Here is a 22,302-nt window from a genome sequence, read left to right as displayed (position 1 = left end):
CTTGACAAGGTTAACCAAATATACAGATTGGAAGAACTATCTAGTTGGCAGATACCAATGAAAGATTTTTTAAACTCTGGGGTCCTCGGATTACCTATCAATCAAGCTAGCTTTGATAACAGCCTGTAACAATATTCAGGTATCCTAAAGAATCTTCATTTTTGCTATGAAAACCATAGCTTTATGGCCTTAATCTTCACTGCCTATAATGTAACTTTTTAATAAATGTAACATTTCTTACTAGACTTTTCTGATATGAATGAAACAAATTACCTCACCCTGTGTTATGTATCGATTCTCTATATCTCCCCTTCCAAATTGTGTCTTTATACGTGGGAGTTTTTCACGATTTTTATACAAAGCTGGTACTGTGATATTTGAATATTTGAAACATTTACAAATAAAGAAATAATGATCAAGTATTCAATTATTGGTTTACAGTATTTACAAAGGATAAAATGAAATGAAATTGAGTTTTCTAAAGCCACTAGAGACAGATGTCTTTAGTAACCCTGTAGGAGGGACGCCCTGACCGGAGATGTGGCTGTCAGCAGGAATGCTTAGTCAACCACCCCTACTCCAGCTGAGCATGCTGCCATTTTTCCTGCATCCTTCACATTGTATCTTAGAGGAAGTTATAAAGAATGTACACCGTGGAAGGTCCAGTTACAGGGTCAATGTGGCTGGCACTACTACAAGAACCCTGTTGTTGGCACTATTGTATGGGTACAATGGATGGTTCTATTATTTGTGCACTGAATGGCTGCACTGTTTACAATAAAGTTAGGGGCGTAACTAGGAAAGACTGGGCCCCATAGCAAACTTTTGACTGGGGCCCGCCCACCCCTATATGCCACACACAGCCCACCCTTGTAGATACTGCCCCCTATAGACAGTGCTATACAGCCCCCATGTAGACAGTGTCTCACCCTACTTGTAGATAGTGCCATACAGCCCCCCTGAAGATAGTGCCATACAGCCCCACCGTAGATAGCGTCATACAGCCCCCCCTGTAGATAGCATCATACAGCCCCCCTTTAGATAGCGCCATGTAGCCCCCTTCCCGTAGATAGCACCCTACAGCCCCCCACCTGTAGAGAGCACCATATAGCCCCCCTCCTTATAGATAGCGCCATAGTACCTAGGTCCCGTTTCCAGGACGAACGGAGCGAATCAGCTAAGACGGGATCCTTGAGTAGGCCGGCGTTATTCAGTGACCCCCGTCCCTGCGCATGATGAGTAGATGGGAGAGCATGGGTCCCGTAGCAGCCACTATGGCTGCTAGTATGGTAGTTATGCAACTGAATAAAGTGCATTGTGGGTACTGTATGAAGGAAAGTGTATGGCACTATGATGTGAGCATTGAATCAGGCTTTTATTTTGGCACAGCATTACAGTATTATGTGGTCACTGTAATTTTAGATGAACTTTGTGTTCTTTTGAATGTAATACTAGATACAATGAACTGGGTGTAGGTTTTGAAGGGATTATTGTTGGTTTACACACAGGCATCCATACATATATACAGTACATGTTGATAAAAGGTCCACTAGTAAAGGAAGCAATTTCAATAACAGACAGACTATGTGAACAGTCTTTACAAAATACTGACATCTATAATCAATGCCTGTGCTTGGCTGATGGTGCTTGCAGTATTTTTGAATGTAACTTCCCTGTAGTTCTGTCAGGCTTTTTTTTTACGATAAACACTGCCAATTGGATAGAAAGTGGTTCCAACAATCACGTTATATTATATTTTATCTCTAAAATAGGCTTTTTATCCAAGTCTGATATGATTTATTTTGTCTCTCTCTCACAAGAATTATGTAGTGACACATAGAAATGAAACTGGAATTCTTCTTTAATAAAAGAGATGAAATCAATGTTTAAATAGCTAGTACCAGAGCCCTATCCCAAAATGATACCATATTAAATTCTTGATAGCCATAGCCTATGGATATGTGTTTTAGTACCATTGGAGTGTATACTGGAGCAGTAATTAACATAAATATTTTTTTTACCAGATTATTATATAACACACACATATTGTTTCAAAATGGCATAAACAGACAAAAGCTCTGCAAATCCCACAAATCGATGGAAACGTATTAAGCATAATGTGCTAGAATTCCAAAAAGTGGAATACATACAAATTTGTTGTTTTAGACACTTTTTACACCTTCATCGACATTTCTGAAAAAGACATTAGTGCTTTAAGTAGTCTCCTATAAGAAGCAAAAAAGGTAGTGGCTATACGTAGCTATACTGCTCATAGTATATAAAATGTGCCATCTAGTGGTTTTCATTACGTATTACATCTGTAAAAACTATTATTTTTCATATTTACAATAACCGTTGCATTATAAATTTTTGTTTTCATTTATATTATACAATAATTTTTTTATTGTATTATAAATATACATATATAAAGCTCTGTACACATCCAAACTTTTATAACCAAAGCCGTGAAGCTCTGCCGGATCCGTTATGTGACGGGTACCAGAGGCACACGATAGACTCAATTGACGTGCAATGTGGTCGGTTGTGTTGTTTGTTCACACAGAGTTTTTTGGCGCTGTTTTTGACGTGGAAACCGCGTCGGAAACCACCCCAAAAAACTACCAAAATCGCCTCCCATTTTAATTTGATTTTAATGGGAGGCAGAGGATTTTTTTCCCGCGATCGGAAAAACCACTCACGGGGGAAAAAAAAGCAACATGCTCTTTCTTCCTGTGGTTCTGTCTCTGACCTCCCATTGAAATCAATGTAAGGCAGAGAAAGCGTTTTTCGCTGCTTATTTTGCCCGCAGCGCTCAATGGCCGCGGCCCAAAAAAGCAGTGAAAAACAATGCAAAAATCCTGAAGGAATTTTGAGGCAGATTTTTCTGCCTGCAAAAAACTCTGTGTGAACATACCCTTATAGCTGTATATTATATTTAAATACATGAATTCTGACCTATAAGATTAAGTAAAGAGGCAGAACAACATGCAACTTTTCAAATTCACAACATTTCATCACCCAGCTTCCTGCAATGATGTCATCCAGTAACTTCTCAGACTTTGTTCTTGCAGCCCTGTCCTGATTGCCCACTCTCCCTAAATTACATATCCACATCATCCAATATTCTTCCCTAATACTAAAAGAAAATAAAACTTTTTTTCTGTCCACTTATTCTATGGTTGACATGAATGCATTTTTGGAGAAAGATAGATCCATGAACAGTAAACTAAACAACTCAATAAAGCTACAAGTTTAGGTTCTAGGAGTTTAAAACACTCACAGATCCAATAAATTAAGTGCTTGGAAACCCCAGTATTATAGCTGGTGGGATTCAAAAGAGAGCAAAAAATTACAGAGGCAAAGATACCCCAGTGTCAAGAAATAATACAACAGAGCTGTGGATAGGTCATTAGTATGAAAAACCTGCCCCGTGCCTGGACATCCACTTTAAATTTAAAAAATATACAACTTAGGCCTAATTCACACGAGCGTGTTCGGTCCGTGATATACGGTCCGTGTGTCGGCCACATTTCCCGGACCGAACACATTGCAGGGAGCCGGGCTCCTAGCATCATAGTTATCTATGACGATAGGAGTCACTGCATCGCTGCGGGACAACTGTCCCGCACTGTAATCATGTTTTCAGTACAGGACAGTAGTTCCATGGAGAGGCAGTGACACCTAGCGTCATAGAGAACTATGATGCTAGGAGCCCGGCTCCCTGCAGTGTGTTTAGTCCGGGAAATGCGGCCGACACACGGATCGTATATTACGGACCGAACACGCTCGTGTGAATTAGACCTAAGACAGTCGATCCTAAAAAATAACTTACTAAGCAATCCCTGTTGCACCGTAGTATTGTTCTGACTAAACAGATCACCCGTCCCAAAAGGGGCACCCTCGAGCTTCACCCTCTCCCTAGTGGGGCCCTACACTAGTTCTACCAGTGTAGACCCTACTACTGTTTTACCAAATTTTAATAAGGGCACGTAAAATAGGAAAAAATGTGGACTGGGCAGTAAGTGGGGTAAACAGACTGCATGAAAAGGCGCCTATACACAAACAAAAAGAAAAACATATCAGAATCAAGATGATATCTAATAATAACCCCTTGCCGCCACTTAAATTTTTCCCTCCCGCATTCCAAAGGCCATAACATTTTTATTTTTCCCATCGATATAACCGTATGAGTGTTCGTTGTTTGCTGGACGAGTTGTGGAATTTCACGGCACCATATATTGTACCATATAATGCAGTGGGTAACTGGGAAAAAAATATTTTTTGAGGTGGAATGGGAAAAAAAAACAGTGATTCCTCCATTTTTTGGGGTTTCATTTTTGCTGCGTTTACCGTGCGGTAAAAATGGCATGTTAATTGTATTATGCATGTCAATATGATTGCGGCAATACCAAATTTATGGGTTTTTATTTATGTTTTACTACTTTTACAAGGAAAAAAAGTTGTTCAAATTCCTTTTGTGTCGCCATCTTCTGAGAGCCAAACTTTTTTATCTTTCCGTCGATTGAGTGAGGGCTTATTTTTTTGCTGGGAGAGCTGTAGTTTCTATTGGTACTATTTTGGGGTACTTAAGACTTTTTTTATCACTTTTTATTTAAATTTTAGTGGGCAATGAGGTGACCAAAAAACAGCAAGTCTAGCATTAATTTATTTTTTCTTTTACTGCATTCAGAGTGCAGGTCAACAAATTTTTAATTGCAATAGCTCCGACTTGTATGGATGCGGTGATACCAGTTATGTTTATTTTTATTTATTTTTTAAACTACGCTTGGGGAAAATGTTTTTTTTTTTTTATCTTTTAATATCTTTTTCATACATATATTAAAAAACTTTGTTTAACTGTATAAAGTGACAGGTCTTATCCACCCACTTGACAGTCAAAGTCCTAATTTGCATATTGGGCACCAAAACGAATGGCACCGATATCTCAGGAACGGTGGGGGCTAGAAGAAAAAAATAAAGAGCGTCAGAATCTGTGAAGCGCCTGCAATCTAACTGAGATGTCAACTGTTTTGAATATCAGTAACACCAAAAAAGAGCATCAATAGAATAATTTGGTCAAACACCAAAGTCATAGTTTAAACACATATGCAGAAAATCAGTGTTAAATGACCCAAACATTTTCAAAATAAAATAGTTTTTATTGAGAAATTATAAAAATACAAAATACAGTTAATAGCATCAAAAATGGATTAAAATATAAGTCCTCACAGTAAAGAAAATACTGAGTGGGCTACTGGCCATAACATCTATACCATACAGAAGTACATTGTAAATAAACAGCCATAGTGAGTCACATAACAAGAATAAACAACTGTGAAATACACCATCAGAATCAATAGACAGAACTGGCAAGGTAGCCAAAAAATTAATAAAAAAGAAGTTGACAGACCATGCAGATATACAATGGGGTAAAGAGTAGCGATGTGCCAGGAGCCCACTACACCCAACGCGTTTCGCCACCAGGCTTCGTCAGGTGGAAATGGATGAAGATCCTTTTTCCCCTGACGAAGCCTGGTAGCGAAACGCGTTGGGTGTAAGTGGGCTCCTGGCACATCGCTACTCTTTACCCCATTGAATATCTGCATGGTCTGTCAATTTCTCTTTTATTCTTTTTTTGGCTACCTTGCCAGTTTTATCGATTCTGATGGTCTATTTCACAGTTGTTTATTTTTTGTTATGTGACTCACCATGGCTATTTATTTACAATGTACTTCGGTATGGTATAGATGTTATGGCCAGTAGCCCACTCAGTATTTTCTTTACTGTGAGGACTTATATTTGAATCCATTTTTTCATTTTTTATGCTATTAACTATATTTTGTATTTTTATCATGTCTCAATAAAAACTATTTTATTTTGAAAATGTTTGGGTCATTTAACCCGTTAGTGACCGCCAATACGCCTTTTAACGGCGGCCACTAACGGGCTTTATTCTGATGCATATGCTTTTTTACGGCACTGCATCAGGATAAAGTAAACAGAGCAGGGAGCGTCAAATCTCCCTGCTCTCAGCTGCTAGAGGCAGCTGAGGGCTGGGAGCGTCCCTGCTCTGCCGGGTGAGATCGATATTAGTATCGATCTCACCTGTTTAACCCTTCAGATGCGGTGCGCAATAGCGTGCACCGCATCTGAGTGGTTTTGGAGAGAGGGAGGGAGCTCCCTCTCTCTCCCACCGACACCCGGCGATACGATCGCCGAGTGTCTGTGTCTCTAATGGCAGCCGGGGGCCTAATAAAGGCCCCCAGGTCTGCCTGGAGCGAATGCCTGCTAGATCATGCCTCTGGCATGACCTAGCAGATGCCTGCCCGTTTTAAACGGACAGGCAGTAATACACTGCAATACAAAAGTATTGCAGTGTATTATAATAGCGATCGGAGAATCGCATATTATAGTCCCCTAGTGGGACTAGTAAAAAAGTGAAAAAAAAGTTTAATAAAGTTAATTTAAAAAAAAAATGTGAAAAAAATGAAAAACCCAGCTTTTCCCCATACATAATGCTTTACTATTAAAAATACAAAATAAAGTAAAAAAGTTACACATATTTGGTATCGCCGCGTCCGTAACGACCCCGACTATAAATCTATTACATTATTTAACCCGCATGGTGAACGCCGTAAAAAAAATTAATAAAAAACTATGGAAAAATTGCTGTTTTCTGTGAATCCTGACTTAAAAAAAATGTGATAAAAAGAGATCAAAAAGTCGCATCTACTCCAAAATGGTACCAATAAAAACTACAAGTCTTCCCGCAAAAAAAAAATCCCTCATACGACCGCATCGGCGAAAAAATAAAAACGTTACGGCTCTTCAAATATGGAGACACAAAAACAAATCATTTTGAAAAAAAAGCGTTTTTACTGTGTAAAAAAAGTAAAACATACAAAAACTATACAAATTTGGTATTGTTGCAATCGTAACAACCCGCTGAATAAAGTTATTGTGTTATTTATATCACACGGTAAACGCTGTTGATTTAAGACGCGAAAAAGAGTGGCGAAATTTCAGGTTTTTTTCTATTCCCCCCAAAAAAAAGTTAATAAAAGTTAATCAATAAATAATATGTCCCCCAAAATGGTGCTATTAAAAAGTACAACTTGTCCCGCAAAAAACAAGACCTTATACGGCTATGTCGACGCAAAAATAAAAAGGTTATAGCTCTTGGAATGCGACGATGGAAAAACGTAAAAAATGGCTTGGTCATTAAGGTCTAAATTAGGCTGGTCATTAAGGGGTTAACACTGATTTTCTGTTTTGAAAATCTGATTTTATCTATATTCTGATACATTCTATAAACTATTATTATCGTTTTTACGTTTTTCTCTTTTTTGTTTGTATATATATATATGCCTTTTTGTGCAGTTTGTTTACCCCAAATACTAGCAAGCCCCGTCCTTTTTTCCTATTTTACATGCCCTGATTGGCAGTTGGTAGCACAGTTGTAGGGTCACCACAGGGCTCCACTAGGGACATGGCGGAGGTTGTGGTCGCCCCTTTTGGGGAGACACTAGAGTGTAACAGGAATTGCTTGGTAGGTGATCTTTGAGGGTCGACTATCTTAGTTGTATATTATTAAAGGTTACATTTTAGCTTGTTTAGCCTTCTAGGAGCCTAGAGACATTTATAGACATACAATACAATTACCTCTGGAGCTATGTAGTCAGGAGTCCCGCAGAATGTGCGAGTAGTGGCACCGCTGAAAATGTTCTCTTTACACATTCCAAAGTCAGTGATTTTAATGTGTCCCTCAGCGTCCAGCATGACATTATCTAGCTTCAAGTCTCTGCATACAGAACAGACATATCATCAGGGATTGGAGTAAATAGGCCATGATATGTTAGCAGAACATACTGGTACATTAAAAATCTTCTAACAAGAACATAAAGTATGTGGATACTATACTCAACACAAAAGCATGGAATGGGTAGCTTATGGTTATAGATGTTGCACCATAATTTATATTCTCATAGGTAAGAGGATTTATGATAGGAAAGATAATTAAAATAATTATACTGTGGCACTCTGTAATGTCTCCGTACCCCTGTGCCACTGCTCAGAGACTTTGGGTACTATGGATCTTCTACACAGTCCTTAAAATAAAGCTTGAAACTTTTAGATGTAACATAATATGTCAATGCCTGTGATGCATTTACATGTGTCATCTCCATTTACTGTAACAAGTGCTTGTGATATGTTATAATTGCAGTAATGCCTTAGGTGTATAGTACAGACACATAGTAATTTATCTATAATGCATCACATTAAATTTTAAAACAAAATAGTAGATTTTTAGAAAAAGTAGTGAAAAGGAAAAGGGGAGTAGTTATCATAGGAACCGATCAGATCCCGCTCTCATTTTTCAAAGGTCCAAGTACAACTATTCCCCTTTTCCTTGCATTATTAAACGTTTATATCAGTTGGGGTCCGGATGCTGAGAATGTAACAGGGGGCTGATAAGAATATAGATATAGGCACACAAGATTGCTTCAACATTTGGTTTATTTGACAACTCATGCACCCTTCTAGGCACTTGAACTGAAGAAGCGGTATACAACTGTGGTCCGAGATGTCAACCTCACCCGAGTCCCACCTTGATCTATGTATGGTGTGTGAGCATGTCACTCTTGCTCTCCTTCCGCTTGTGACTCTTTGGGTCACTGTGGGGCCCCCCACTACAATGGCAGCATATGCTGCGGTGGGTCCTTGCGATAGTTAGTCACTACCTTTTTCCCAGATCCCCTAAGCGGTCACTAGTCACAAGACAGGTGACCTATTTGTAGTAATCTGATTGAGACTCTACAGTATACCGTCCCTTAATACCAATTTGGAGGACAATTTTCCTATGCAGCCGCAGCACAATCTGCCTCTATATCGTATGGTCAAGGACTCATGGATTCCCACACACTATTGGGAGCAGTGTTACCAGGAACTCCTTATCACTCAAAATGGCGCCTCACTAACTGCCACTGTTTCCAGAGACCGCCTCCCTATAACTCCTCCCCTTTCAGTCAACCCACACCATAAGTGTTAAACGCAGACAGGACACACAGACAAGATACACTCAGAGGGGACACACAGGGGAAACAGATGAGCGACACACAAACCACTTCACTACAGACAGCAGGCACAGAAGGGGACATTCATAATTGATATACGGAATACCCCCCTTACAAATCCCACCATATACAAGAACAGGGAGGTATTCCCTTGTCATCACTTCCATCACAAATTACATAACTAAGGTAATTACTTTTATTTTAGGTATGTGGATAGTGCCATGAAAATTATCTACAAATATTAACTTCCAGCCAGTAGCCTAATATTAGCAATAAATTCCCACATTTTTGGGATTTCTGATGGAAGGTATGTAATACTAATATCTTTTTTTATCGCACCACACCACAATTTGTAATCCCAAAAGTAAACCTAGTAAAAATCTGTCTTCTACATGTTGTTTTAAAATCATGCTGCATTTGAAGTTGGCTTTTGTTTTATAGGGTTCACCCCACGACAATCCCTTTTTTACTGCCAGGGCTATTAGAAACAGCTGAATGCGCACATCCCATTCAAAACTATGGAGAGCGACTACAGCAACCCATTTAATGCAAATTTTAGTTGTTTGTCCTTCTCTCTGTGATGTTTAATGAATACCTGTAGATGATTCCTTTATTGTGGAGGAAAAAGAGTCCGATGGCGATCTCAGCGGCGTAGAACCTACAAATAGACACAACATACTGTAAGTAAGGGACAGTATTCAATGAAAGGTTCATATGCAGGAAACAAGACCATAGCATCAAATGCTGGAAAACGACTCCTACTAATAAAGGCAGAGAGATATAAAATATATTGTGTGACAGCAATACAGATGGAGACTGATCAACATTCATCACTCGTCCTTCTACATATGACTACTTACACATTAAGGAGAAACTCCGTAATAAGGATCGTATTGTAAGTTCATTAGGTTATGTCCATACATGTAATTGTATTTGTGTTTTGGCTGCTGCAGTAATTTTTCATATTTTTTCTCCCATGTTCCAAAAAAAAACAAAATCTTAGGGACAAAATTGTTAGAGAAGACGTCTGCTCATCCATGAGACCCTCTAGACAGACATTACTTAATACACCCAAGATGGGAACTTTTCCATGCAGGTCTTGTCTTCAGGGCTCACACATCATCAGGGGTGACAAAATTCACCACCCTCTTTCTGGCCAGGGCATTCCTGTCCGTGACTATTTCAACTGTAATACCAACTTCGTGATATATATGATTAAATGTCCCTGCGGCCTAGCATATATAGGGGAAACCACACAACGCATTAAAGACAGGATTGGCCAACACAAATCCAATATACGCTGTGGAAAAATGCTACTACCCATCCCTGCACACTTTTCTAAATATCAACACAACATCTCACAACTGATGTTTCAAGTGATTGAGCACGTTCCAGCGCCCAGAAGTGGAGGCGACAGAATCAAACACCTAAAGCGTAGGGAATACACAAACTCCAGACTCTGGAACCTAAAGGACTTAACAGGGAATATGAAATTAGTAGTTTCCTTTAAAGTACATCTACCAGGTTATGTCTATTTTCATGTGTCATTTTAACTCTGTAGCATAATAGCAAATTTTGATCACATTGTGTTTCGGATGTTGTTTCAGCTGACTTTATCATGAACTAATATATATTCTATTCCCATCCTAGACTCGCTGAGCCTTACTGTACCGCAATGGAGACTGCTTTTATGTCTATCTGACCTAGACGACACTTCCATTGTATCCTTTGTATAATAGGGCATAGTAGAGTAAGTTTATTTCATCACCCTCCACCACACAGAATTCTGTTCCCAAATTGCTTCCCTATAGATACATTTTCCTTGATTGTCCGTCACATCATCCCATCAAAATGTTCCTAACACAATCTGGACCTAATTTTTCTGTCCAGCCACACATCCCATCTCATACTGTTTATTCCCCTTAAATTCGTACTCATCAACACAAATTTTCTAGGTACCGGCATTTGTACACTTACACGGCGACATAGGAGATTGCATCTTCCGTCTCCTAGGAAATGCCACCTCTGACGACGCTCAGTGCGACCATGTGCGTTCCATGCCTCCTTCCTAATCCTCTTAGTGGAACGCGTGGCCATCTTGCCATGCGCTCTACTGCGCATGCGCCGACTGTTTCAAAAGACTGCGCTCAAAAAAAAAACGCCCCGTAAAAAGAAGATGCATGTCACTTCTTGCGCCATTTTTGGAGCTGTTTTTCATTATGTCAATAGAAAAACAGCTCTAAAAACGTCTAGAAAAACATCCCCAAAAAAGTTTTCTCTGAAAACAGCTCCGTAATTTTAAGCCGTTTTTGACTCAGCGTGTGAACATACCCTCAAGAATTTATCAAAACTTTGTGACGAAAACACTGGCCCATAGAAACCAATCCGGAGCTCAGCTTTCATTTCTTAAACTGTTCTGGAAAAATGAAAGCTGCATTGTGATTTGCTGCTATGGGCAAGAAGGCCAGTTTTACTGTTATACAGTTTTGATAAATCTCCCCAATATGATGAAAACCAAACAGTGCTTTTTTGAAAACTGCAGCATGCCTTATTTGACGTGGTTTTGTTATATTGATTTAATGGGGAAAACTGTGTCATTAACAATAAATGTCTCATGCACACAGTTGTATTACGGCTGTTTTGTACAGAGCCTTAAAGGCCATGAAAACCTTTTGGGAGAATTTTTTTTAAATAAATGAACATAATTATTTCTAAAAAATAATAAAGTAATTGAATTTGATAAAAAATTGTATTTACTTTTCCAGATGCAGCTTCTATGCATTTACTATACATAGAAGCTGCATCTCTACACTTTTAGCCACATCTATCAGTGAACTGCATCATGTGGCCAACTGAGTACCTCGATCCGAACCAAACCTATAGATGAAATTGTACCGTTGTAGGAATCAGACCGTTACACCTGCGTACAAGAAATTGTTCCTGTATGCCCCGGTTCTACCAAAGCAAGAAATGCTCTTTGTATTGACTCTCTGCTCTGGCTTAAAGCCCTGAATGGAGGACCCCCATCTATACACTTCAAATTTCCTATTAGATCATTTCAAATTAGATTTTTTAAACCAGACAACTTTCAATCACTTACATAGCATGGGGCTCCTTGAACTTTCCAACTTGTTGTATGTGGTACATAAGGTCTCCACCATTCACATATTCCATTACGAAATAAAGACGATCCTAGAATGACAGTAACAGCACTACTAGAACATTTTGAATATGCTATTTTACATTTAGATATTTCTGAAGCAGGGAAGAAGTAAACAGCCCATTTATTTGGATTCATTTTTTTTAAAGAATGTTAGTTTACAATCATCTCTCTCAAGTATTCGGTTAAATGATGTCTGCGAAATAGTTTTGGGGAATTTTTTTTTAGGTGTGACGAGTTACTGCAGCTAAACTACATGTTATTCTTGGCTGCAAATAAAGTGTAGAGTCTTAAACAAACCCTGTTTGTTTAAGACATACCCCCTCAGACTGATTCTCCCTTTTATGCCTTACGCTGCTTTTTTTGAGTAATTGCATGGTAACCTTGATATCTTTGCCATGGAATTATGATAAAAACATACAGACAAAGCTCTTGACTTGACGGGATAGGAAGTTTCAATTAAAGGGGATGTCCGGGCATGGGTCAGATTTTCATACTGATGACATATCCACAGGAAAAGTCATCAGTATATAAACAGTGAGGGTCCGACACCCGGACCTCGCACCGATCAGCTGCTCCGGTTGCCTCCGGGCACCGGATGTTATGCAGTGTTCAGAGATGGAAGCAGATGACTCCGTACACTGCATAGCGGCCATGCTAAAGACCTGCAGCTCTGCTCCTATTCACTTGAATATGAGCAGAGCTGCAGCACGGCCGCTATACTGTGACTGGAGCCATCTGCTTCTGGCATGGACAACCGGTGCCCAGAGAAAGCGAGAGCAGCTGATTGGTGCGGGTTCCGGGTGTCTTCTAGACACCCATGACCAGTTCTTTGATTGTGATTACTATTATGATGCTCTTGTTACTTTTGCTATTTATTCCCTCCCTCCTCATTTTTCCCTTTTTTGATTTTTCGTCTTCCCCTCGCCCCTCGCTCATCATTTGCTTACAATATGTTTATTCCCCTATTTGACTGTATGCAATGGCTACGTAAACCTTTGAAGAATTAAAAAAAAACAAAACAGTGTATTATGATGTTTAATGCAACTTTTGAATTGCTTTTTGTCATGAACGTAGATGTGATCGATAACAGCTGGATCCTGCGTGTCAGAGACACACAGGACCCACTGTCACCGAAGTCATCAATTCCGCTAAGCTGACGGATTCGGGTTTCAGCGCAAGATTGTATCCAGTATACACAGAAGGTGCATCTCAAAAAGTACAAAAAAATGTACAAAAAAAACCAAAACAATTCAAAGGTTGCATTAAGCACTATAATTCATGGTTTTATGAAAAAAAAAAAAAAGAATAAGTGCTCAAAGGTTTACATAGACTTTAAGGATGTTATATAGAGAAGTTTGAAAAAAAATAAAAATAAAGAAATAAAAATATACATACAAAGCATACCAAAAATCAAATTGATAAATCATACCACAGTCTGGAATGTGGAATGGAGCTGTGTGAGAAAGTGTGGTCGGTCAGTCAAAGCTAAAACGCGTTTCTCAACCATAGTGCACTCCACATCGTCATCCTGAATTATTACATCCTTCTTGAGAATTTTAATGGCATACAGTTCATCAGATCCACGCCTCTCAGCCAGCATAACCTAAAATAAAGGGCACAAAATAGAAAATGTACAAGATGAAATTTAGCAGTTAAGACCAAATATCACTTTCCCTTCCAGGACAGCAGATGTCTTGGAGCAAGGTTCTGGCATTCTCTTCTGCTGGCATGATGGGTCCTCATACCAGTCCCGGCAAAACCACAGTATATCCACCAACAAAATGAAATCTCACCACAGCACTAAAACAATATGTGAACCTTTTGCAGCCAACTTTTTTACAGCTCCAATACATGTCAAATAAATGAAACAAATTGACACATAATCTTGGAAAAAAATAATTATATTGTTGCATGTCTATATCGATGGTTCAGATAGCACTAGGTTACATAGTTACATAGTACGGTTGAAAAAAGACACATGTCCATTAAGTTCAACCAAGGGATGGGAAAAGGGAAGGTAAAAATTTCTACACATAGGAGCTAATATTTTTTTTGTTCTAGGAAATTATCTAAGCCTATTTTTAAAGCCATCTACTGTCCCTGCTGTGACCAGCTCCTGCGGTAGACTATTCCATAGATTCACAGTTCTCACAGTAAAGAAGGCTTGTCGCCTCTGCAGATTGAACCTTTTTTTCTCCAGATGGAGGGAGTGCCCCCTTGTTTTTTGAGGGGGTTTTATATGGAACAGGATTTCACCATATTTTTTGTATGTGCCATTTAATCATGTCCCCCCCTTAGTCGTCTCTTTTCAAGGCTAAATAGGTTTAATTCTTTTAATCTTTTCTCATATCTTAGATTCTCCATGCCCTTATTAGCTTCGTTGCTCTTCTTTGTATTTTTTTCAACTCCAGGGCATCCTTTCTATAAAGTGGAGCCCAGAACTGAACTGAATATTCTAGATGAGGCCGCACTAAGGCTTTGTAAAGTGGTAATATTACATCCCTGTCCCGCGAGTCCATGTCTCTTTTATTACATGACAATATCTTGCTGGCCTTAAAAGCAGCTGATTGACACTGCATGCTGTTATTTAGTTTATGATTTACAAGTACACCCAGATCCTTCTCAACAAGTGACTCTCCCAGTGTAGCTCCCCCTAGGACATATGATGCATGCAGGTTGTTGGTACCCAGATGCATAACTTTACATTTATCTACATTAAACCTCATTTGCCAAGTGGATGCCCAAACACTTAGTGTGTCCAAATTAGGGATGTCACGATACCAGAATTTTGACTTCGATACCGATACTTCGTTTAGTATTGCGATTTCTATACCAATTCGATACTTTGCCAACAGTAATAAAAAAAAAGTTTTTTCGTTTTCTGATGTGAGGCACGAGGTGTGATGAATTTTGAATGTGCCTCACATGATTAATTCCATCATGTTTCTCAGTCATAATGGGTTAATGTGTAAGGTACATGATGGGATTAATTACTATTAATGCGAGGAACATGGAGGTTAAATGCATCACACCTCGTGCCTCACATTAATAAGTGAAAAAAAGCAGTGTTTATTTTATATTTTTAAATCTTAAACATCATAAATTATGCAAAAAAATAGTTGTGCAGGTTATTACGGCCGCGCCAATACTGAATATGTGTATATTTTATGTATTGAGACTTATTTTAATGTTTATTGTAAAAAAGGTCTATGTGTATTTTTTTTTTTTAAATCTAACATTACTTTGTTTTTACTTTATTTTTAATCTTTAATGTACTGGCATATATCTGTATTACAGTACATTAGCCTGTGTACGGATAGTACTCAGGCAGTTGTTAAGACATACCTAAGTATGCCCTAACAACAAGAAATATGGTGGAACAGCCCTGGGGTCCTTCAATGGACCCTGGGCTGTCTGCCCATATATGGTATGTCCCTCAATCGCATCACAGGGATTCCTGTGATGCGATCCAAGGGGCATCCCCCCTTCTCATTTTCCTCTTGAATGCTGCAGTCAGCTTTGATGGCAGAATTCAGGGGAATAGCGGCGAAGATGAGAGATTTCTCTGATCTCCGCCGTTATAGAGCCATTGTCCCACTCCTGACAGGAAGTGCGCGCGCGGTCAGCATGAGGTGATGCAGCCAGCGCTGCACTAATAAGCGGCGGTTCAGGTACTGAGGACAGAACACAGGGGCTGTTTTGTAGTCCGCCCGCCATGTTCTTTCTTCAGTGCCGCCGCTTATTAGTGTAGCGCTGGCCGTATCGCATCATCCTGATGGCGCAGACTTGTCAGAGCGGGGCAATGGCTGTATTACACAGCCGCAAACCCCGCTCTCATACATTCAAGTGTTACTATACTGAGCTGTGCGCTGCACAGCTAAGTATCGAAATACATGAAATAGCGGTATCGAACCGTTTAGGGATGCAGAGTATCGAAACAGTATCTAAGTTTCGATGCATCGTGCATCCCTAGTCCAAATCAGCTTGTAATTTACGAACATCTTCTATGGACTGAACAATACTACATAGCTTGGTGTCATCTGCAAAAATAGAAATAGTGCTATTAATCCCATCCTCTATATCATTAATAAATAAATTGAAAAATAGTGGTCCCAGCATGGAACCCTGGGGTACACCACTTAAAACCGGGGACCATTCAGAGTAGGAATTATTGATCACAACTCTCTGGATACGGTCCTTGAGCCAATTTTCAATCCAATGACATACTATTATACTTTCTAATCCTATAGACATTAATTTACCCATTAGACGTCTATGGGGGACAGTGTTAAATGCCTTTGCAAAGTCCAAAAACACTACATCCACAGCGGCCCCTCTGTCTAGGCTTCTACTCACCTCTTCATAAAAACAAATCAGGTTGGTTTGACAACTTCTGTCCTTAGTAAAACCGTGCTGGCTGTCGTAATACTATTTTTTGACCCATAATCTTGTATATAGTCCCTCGATAGCCCCTCAAACATTTTTCCCACAATTTATGTTAATCTAACTGGTCTATAATTACCTGGGGAAGACCTAGAGCCCTTTTTGAAAATAGGCACCACATTTGCCCTGCAGCAGTCCCTTGGCACTATACCAGTCACTAGAGAATCTCTAAATAGTATGAAGAGTGGGACAAAAATAACTGAACTGAGCTCTTTAAGAACTCTAGGGTGTAACCCATCTGGTCCCGGGGCCTTGTGTACTTTTATTTTATTTAACTTAGCTTGGGCCATATCATTCAGCCATTTCAGTATATCAACTGATATTAATAATATTAACAACACTGGCACCATCTACATCGGCTGCTCCTTCTTCTGTTGTATATACAGAGCTGAAGAACCCATTTAGTAACTCTGCCTTCTCTTGATCCCCTTTGACCAACTCCCCATTACAACTATTTAAGGGTCCTACATGTTCAAACCTTGGCTTTTTTAAATTTACATACTTGCAGAATTTTTTGGGCTTTGTTTTACTATACTTGGCCACCTGCCTTTCATTTATTATTTTTGCTGATTTTTAGTACTTTTTGCAGATTTTATTAAGCTCTTTGTAATTTACAAAGGCTACAGCTGTACCGTCGGATTTCTATTTTTCAAATGCCCTTTTTTTGTCATATATTGTCCTTTTTACAGAAGGTGTAAACCATGTGGGGTTTCATTTTAGTTGTTTATACTTGTTACCTATAGGAATAAATATTGCACTATGATTATACAAAGTTACATAGTTACATAGTTACATAGTTAGTACGGCTGAAAAAAGACACATGTCCATCAAGTTCAACCAAGGGAAGGGAAAAGGGAAGGAAAAATTTCTACACATAGGAGCTAATATTTTTTTGTTCTAGGAAATTATCTAACCCTTTTTTAAAGCCATCTACTGTCCCTGCTGTGACCAGCTCCTGCGGTAGGCTATTCCATAAATTCACAGTTCTCACTGTAAAGAAGCCTTGTCGCCTCTGCAGCTTGAACCTTTTTTTCTCCAGACGGAGGGAGTGCCCCCTTGTTTTTTGAGGGGGTTTTACAAGGAACAGGATTTCACCATATTTTTTGTATGTGCCATTAATATATTTATATAAGTTAATCATGTCCCCCCTTAGTCTTCTTTTTTCAAGGCTAAATAGGTTTAATTCTTTCAATCTTTCCTCATAACTTAAATTCTCCATGCCCCTTATTAGCTTCGTTGCTCTTCTTTGTATTTTTTCCAACTCCAGGGCATCCTTTCTATGAACTGGAGCCCAGAACTGAACTGCATATTCTAGATGAGGCCTCACTAATGCTTTGTAAAGTGGCATTATTACATCCCTATCCCGCGAGTCTATGCCTCTTTTAATACACGACAATATCCTGCTGGCCTTTGAAGCAGCTGATTGACACTGCATGCTGTTATTGAGTTTATGATTTACAAGTACACCCAGATCCTTCTCAACAAGTGAATCCGCCAGTGTAGCGCCCCCTAGGACATATGATGCATGCAGGTTGTTGGTACCAAGATGCATAACTTTACATTTATCTACATTAAACTTAATTTGCCAAGTGGACGCCCAAACACTTAGTTTGTTTAAATCTGCCTGTAATTCATGAACATCTTCCATAGTCTGAACTATATTACATAGCTTGGTGTCATCTGCAAAAATAGAAATAGTGCTATTAATCCCTTCCTCTATATCATTAATAAATAAGTTGAATAATATAGATTTTAAGATCTCCCATTTATCATTTGTACCATTATTTGATGGGTACAAATGATTGTTGTTCGATGGGTGCATAGATAGGGTCCCAACCCACTGTAGACTGTGAAGAAGTATAACGCACACCAATAGGAATAGATTCAAAAGAAGAATATTTATTTTATGCCAGTGTGCAATGTTTCGGTCTGATCCCAGACCTTCATCAGGCACGCCCAGTATACTGCATTGCCTGATGAAGGTCGGGGATCAGATAGAAAAGTTACACACTGGCATAAAATAAATATTCTTCTTTTGAACCTACTCCTATTGGTGTGCGTTATGCTTCTTCACAGTTGCATGTAACCCTGTGTAGTTTGATTCTGCCGTCAAACTCCCTTTTTCAAGACTGTATTTATTCAATTTTCAAAGATACAAAGAATAAAAAGATTGTAAAGTCCTGCTTATTACGAACAATGTGTCAGAACAAAATAAATGCACATCTTCAAGATATGTTAATATACATACAAGAAATGGCATTGGTAAAGAGAGAGATAGGGTAGCAAACTAAGGTGAATTACATATCACCACATCAATTTGTTTCCAAAAAGACACAATTAAGGGACAGGGCCACTATATACTGTATGTGACAGAGAACCAATATTTTTCTGACATTGCCAGCAGAGGCTTGAGATCGACAAAGAATGTGCATAAAGGAATTCAGGTGGTCTATACAACCTTGTCAAATGTTTGTAATGATTCTCCTGCAACCTGATGCAAAACCATGTGAATTGCGTAGTATAAAACGTGTATCGGGATCTGAGAGGGTGACATTTAATTATTTTTCCCCGGACAATAGAAAGGAGTGCCTTGTGGACGAGGGCTGGAGCACAAAGTTATTGTTAAGTCTAGAAATTTTCCTTTAAAGAGGCTCTGTCATCAGATTATAAGTGCTCTATCTCCTACATAATGTGATCGGGACTGTAATGTTTATTTTTAAAAACGATCATTTTTTTAGCAAGTTATGAGCAATTTTAGATTTATGCTAATTAGTTTCTTAATAGACAACTGGGCGTGCGCTAGGTGTCAAAGGAGGTATGTAGAGGCATGGTGTCCTTGGGAGGGACCGATATGTTCAGATTTTCCCAAATTGACTTTAAAATTGGATAGTGACCCAAAACAATCAAGTAAATGTATTAACCTGGGGAGACTAATCGTGGCGTTTGAAAAGAGAAACAAAAAAGCCATCCTCAAAAGCGGTAGTGCAAATTTTCTCATCACCATCCCTTAGGCCCTTGATCGAGGCCCTTGATCAACTGATCCTGCCTGATGCATTGGATCAAGGTTTTAATCACCAATATGAACAGTGTTGGGGAGAGAGGGCATCTCTGCAGCATTCATTTGTGATTGCAAAAGAGGGAGATAGGGTGCCATATACAATGAGGTTGTGAGTAAAGAGAGAAGATTGCACATACACAGTCTGGATGAAGTCCAAATTGCAATAGGAAGGCCCCCATAAACCTCCAATCAACTCTATTAAATGCTTACTCGTCGTCAATCTTGAGAAGGTCCAAAGGCGTCTTACTTTTATCCGCTAGATCCTTTCCCTCTCTGCCTATTACAAAACCAGACTGCTTCTCCCTTACCAATGCAGGCACAATATCTGGCAGCATGGATGACAATAATTTTGCCCAAATTTTCAGGTCCAAATTGAGTAAAAAGACCGGCCTGCAATTGTTACACAACTGGGGATCTTTTCCTACGTTTGGAATGAGGGCAATATGAGCCTCTTGTGCCTGCTTCAGGATCTACTACTCAAAAGGGCGTTGCATAACATGGACAAATGCGGTAAAAGTGTATCCCTGAAATTTCTTATAATAAAAAAGGGAGAGACCATAAGGGCCCAGACTTTTGCCAGGGGAAATCTATGTATCAGAGCCATCAGTTTAAGAACCACATCTGTTTCAAGTGGGGGGCAGTGCAGGGAGGATAGAGATGTCTGGAGAGCCACATCCCTCTCTGAACGTCTGGAGGGAAGAGTCAGGGGCAGAAAGGTTGTAGAGATTAGAAAAAAAGGTCTGCAATGCCTGAGCAATGTCTGAGGCTTTAAAAATAGTATGGCCCGGGACCTCGTCATTATTAATCGAATAAATGTAGAATTGGTCTTTGTCTTTTCTAAACAGACCCAACCTGAATTTCCCACCCTTGTTGCCATGGACATAAATCATATGTCTAAATTACAGGTGATTTTTGGCAGTTTTAGTGTTCAAAAGATCCCTGAGCTTTTTATGCAGGGCTATGAGGTCAACCTGAGACTGACGTAACCTAGACAACTTGTGTATGCGTTCCACCTTAGCAATCTGTGAAAGTGAAATGTCAACTTCTTTTAGTGTTTGTTTTTTTTTACGTCTCGACCCCATAGCTATAAAAATACCCATAATGTATGCTTTGTGTGATTCGCACACTAAAGGCATTTCAACTTCACTCGACAGGTTAGTATCAAAAAAGGACTGGAGGTGTTCTGTAATCTGTGTGAAGTTAATGTCATTGCCCAGCAGTGACTCGTTTAATCTCCACCTCCATTCTTTACATGGGAGTTGCGATACTGTGAAGACATATAAAACACGGGCATGGTCCGATACCGTAATATTGCCTATCTTAGAACCTAGGGAGGAGAAGAAAAAAAGTAATCTAATCTTTGGTAGGAGAGTTGTGTAGGGGAGTAAAAAGAAAGGGATTGTGGTGTCTCCAGATGTTAATACCCCCAAGATCCTGCAACATTTTCTGGACTCTGTGATTGCAGCGCAAGATATATATGATTTCTTTGAAGAAGAGTCCAGAAGACTTCATATGAGTGTGGTATAGGGATGGGGGGTAGGATTAGGAGATGACACAACTAAAAAGGGAGAGTTGAAGAAAAAAGTAGAATAGAAATAAGGGACGCCTAGGATAGTAGTGTGACTGGAGATGGGCCACAGAACTGGTGGCTATGCAAAAGAGCAATAGGAACTTCTTGCCTGTAGGGCAGCTTCGACACTACAATACAGTTGCTCTTCTCGATTCCAAACGCAATAGGGCTAACGTTATGAGAGAAGCAAAGAAGGTGGGGGTAAGAATCTCAATCGAGTATGTACAAAGATTAACAACACCTGGAGTCATTTGCAATTAAGAGGGAATGTATCCCCAGTCCTCAAGAGTTAGAAAATAAAGCAATTATTTCCATAGAGATGGTGAATAGGATCGATAGTGTATAGCACAACAAAATACAACCATTATAAACCTGTAGTAAGAACAGTAGCTTAAGTGTAGAGCAGAAAAAATAAAGAGCAGAAAGAGGAGAACCACACAAAGAAAAATGTATACTTGTCATCAAAATCGTACATTACCAGCTTGAAGTCCACTGTTAGGATAAGGGTATGTTCACACACACTAATTACGGACGTAATTCGGGCGTTTTTGCCCCGAATTACGTCCGAAATTGCGGCTTGAAAGCGTTGACAAACATCTGCCCATTGAAAGCAATGGGCTGACATTTGTCTGTTCACACGAGGAGTATATTTACGCGCCGCTGTGAAAAGACGGCGCGTAAATAGACGCCCGCGTCAAAGAAGTGACCTGTCACTTCTTGGGGCGTAATTGGAGCCGTTATTCATTGACTCCAATAAAAAGCAGCGCCAATTACATCCGTAATGGACGCAGCGTTTAAGCGCCTGCACATGCCGTTACGGCTGAAATTACGGGGCTGTTTTCTCCTGAAAACAGCCCTGTAATTTCACAGCTAGATACATAAAGAGACAAAAGAATGGAACAAGAGGTGCACTCACGACACACCAGGTCAGAGAAAGTCTGTAATGGGTCTATCAGGTCGCAGATGGATTCTTAGCCGATGCTTTCTTAAAGTC

The 22,302-nt window shown here is 39.4% G+C and overlaps 1 protein-coding gene across 1 annotated transcript in view; it reads right to left on the bottom strand.

The window, feature by feature from the left end:
- PRKCG (protein kinase C gamma) overlaps positions 1 to 22,302 on the bottom strand; it is a 565,988-nt gene that overhangs the window by 55,611 nt on the left and 488,075 nt on the right. The window contains exons 11-14 of the mRNA XM_075839972.1: positions 13,667 to 13,840; positions 12,175 to 12,266; positions 9,670 to 9,732; positions 7,663 to 7,801 (exon numbers count right to left, since the gene is read on the bottom strand). Coding sequence (XP_075696087.1) covers positions 7,663 to 7,801; positions 9,670 to 9,732; positions 12,175 to 12,266; positions 13,667 to 13,840 — 468 coding nt within the window. The remainder of the gene's footprint in view (positions 1 to 7,662; positions 7,802 to 9,669; positions 9,733 to 12,174; positions 12,267 to 13,666; positions 13,841 to 22,302) is intronic.

This window comes from Rhinoderma darwinii, chromosome 10, assembly GCF_050947455.1.
Source record: "Rhinoderma darwinii isolate aRhiDar2 chromosome 10, aRhiDar2.hap1, whole genome shotgun sequence".
NCBI classification, from domain to species: domain Eukaryota; kingdom Metazoa; phylum Chordata; class Amphibia; order Anura; family Rhinodermatidae; genus Rhinoderma; species Rhinoderma darwinii.
This window is presented reverse-complemented; position numbering and strand designations above follow the sequence as displayed.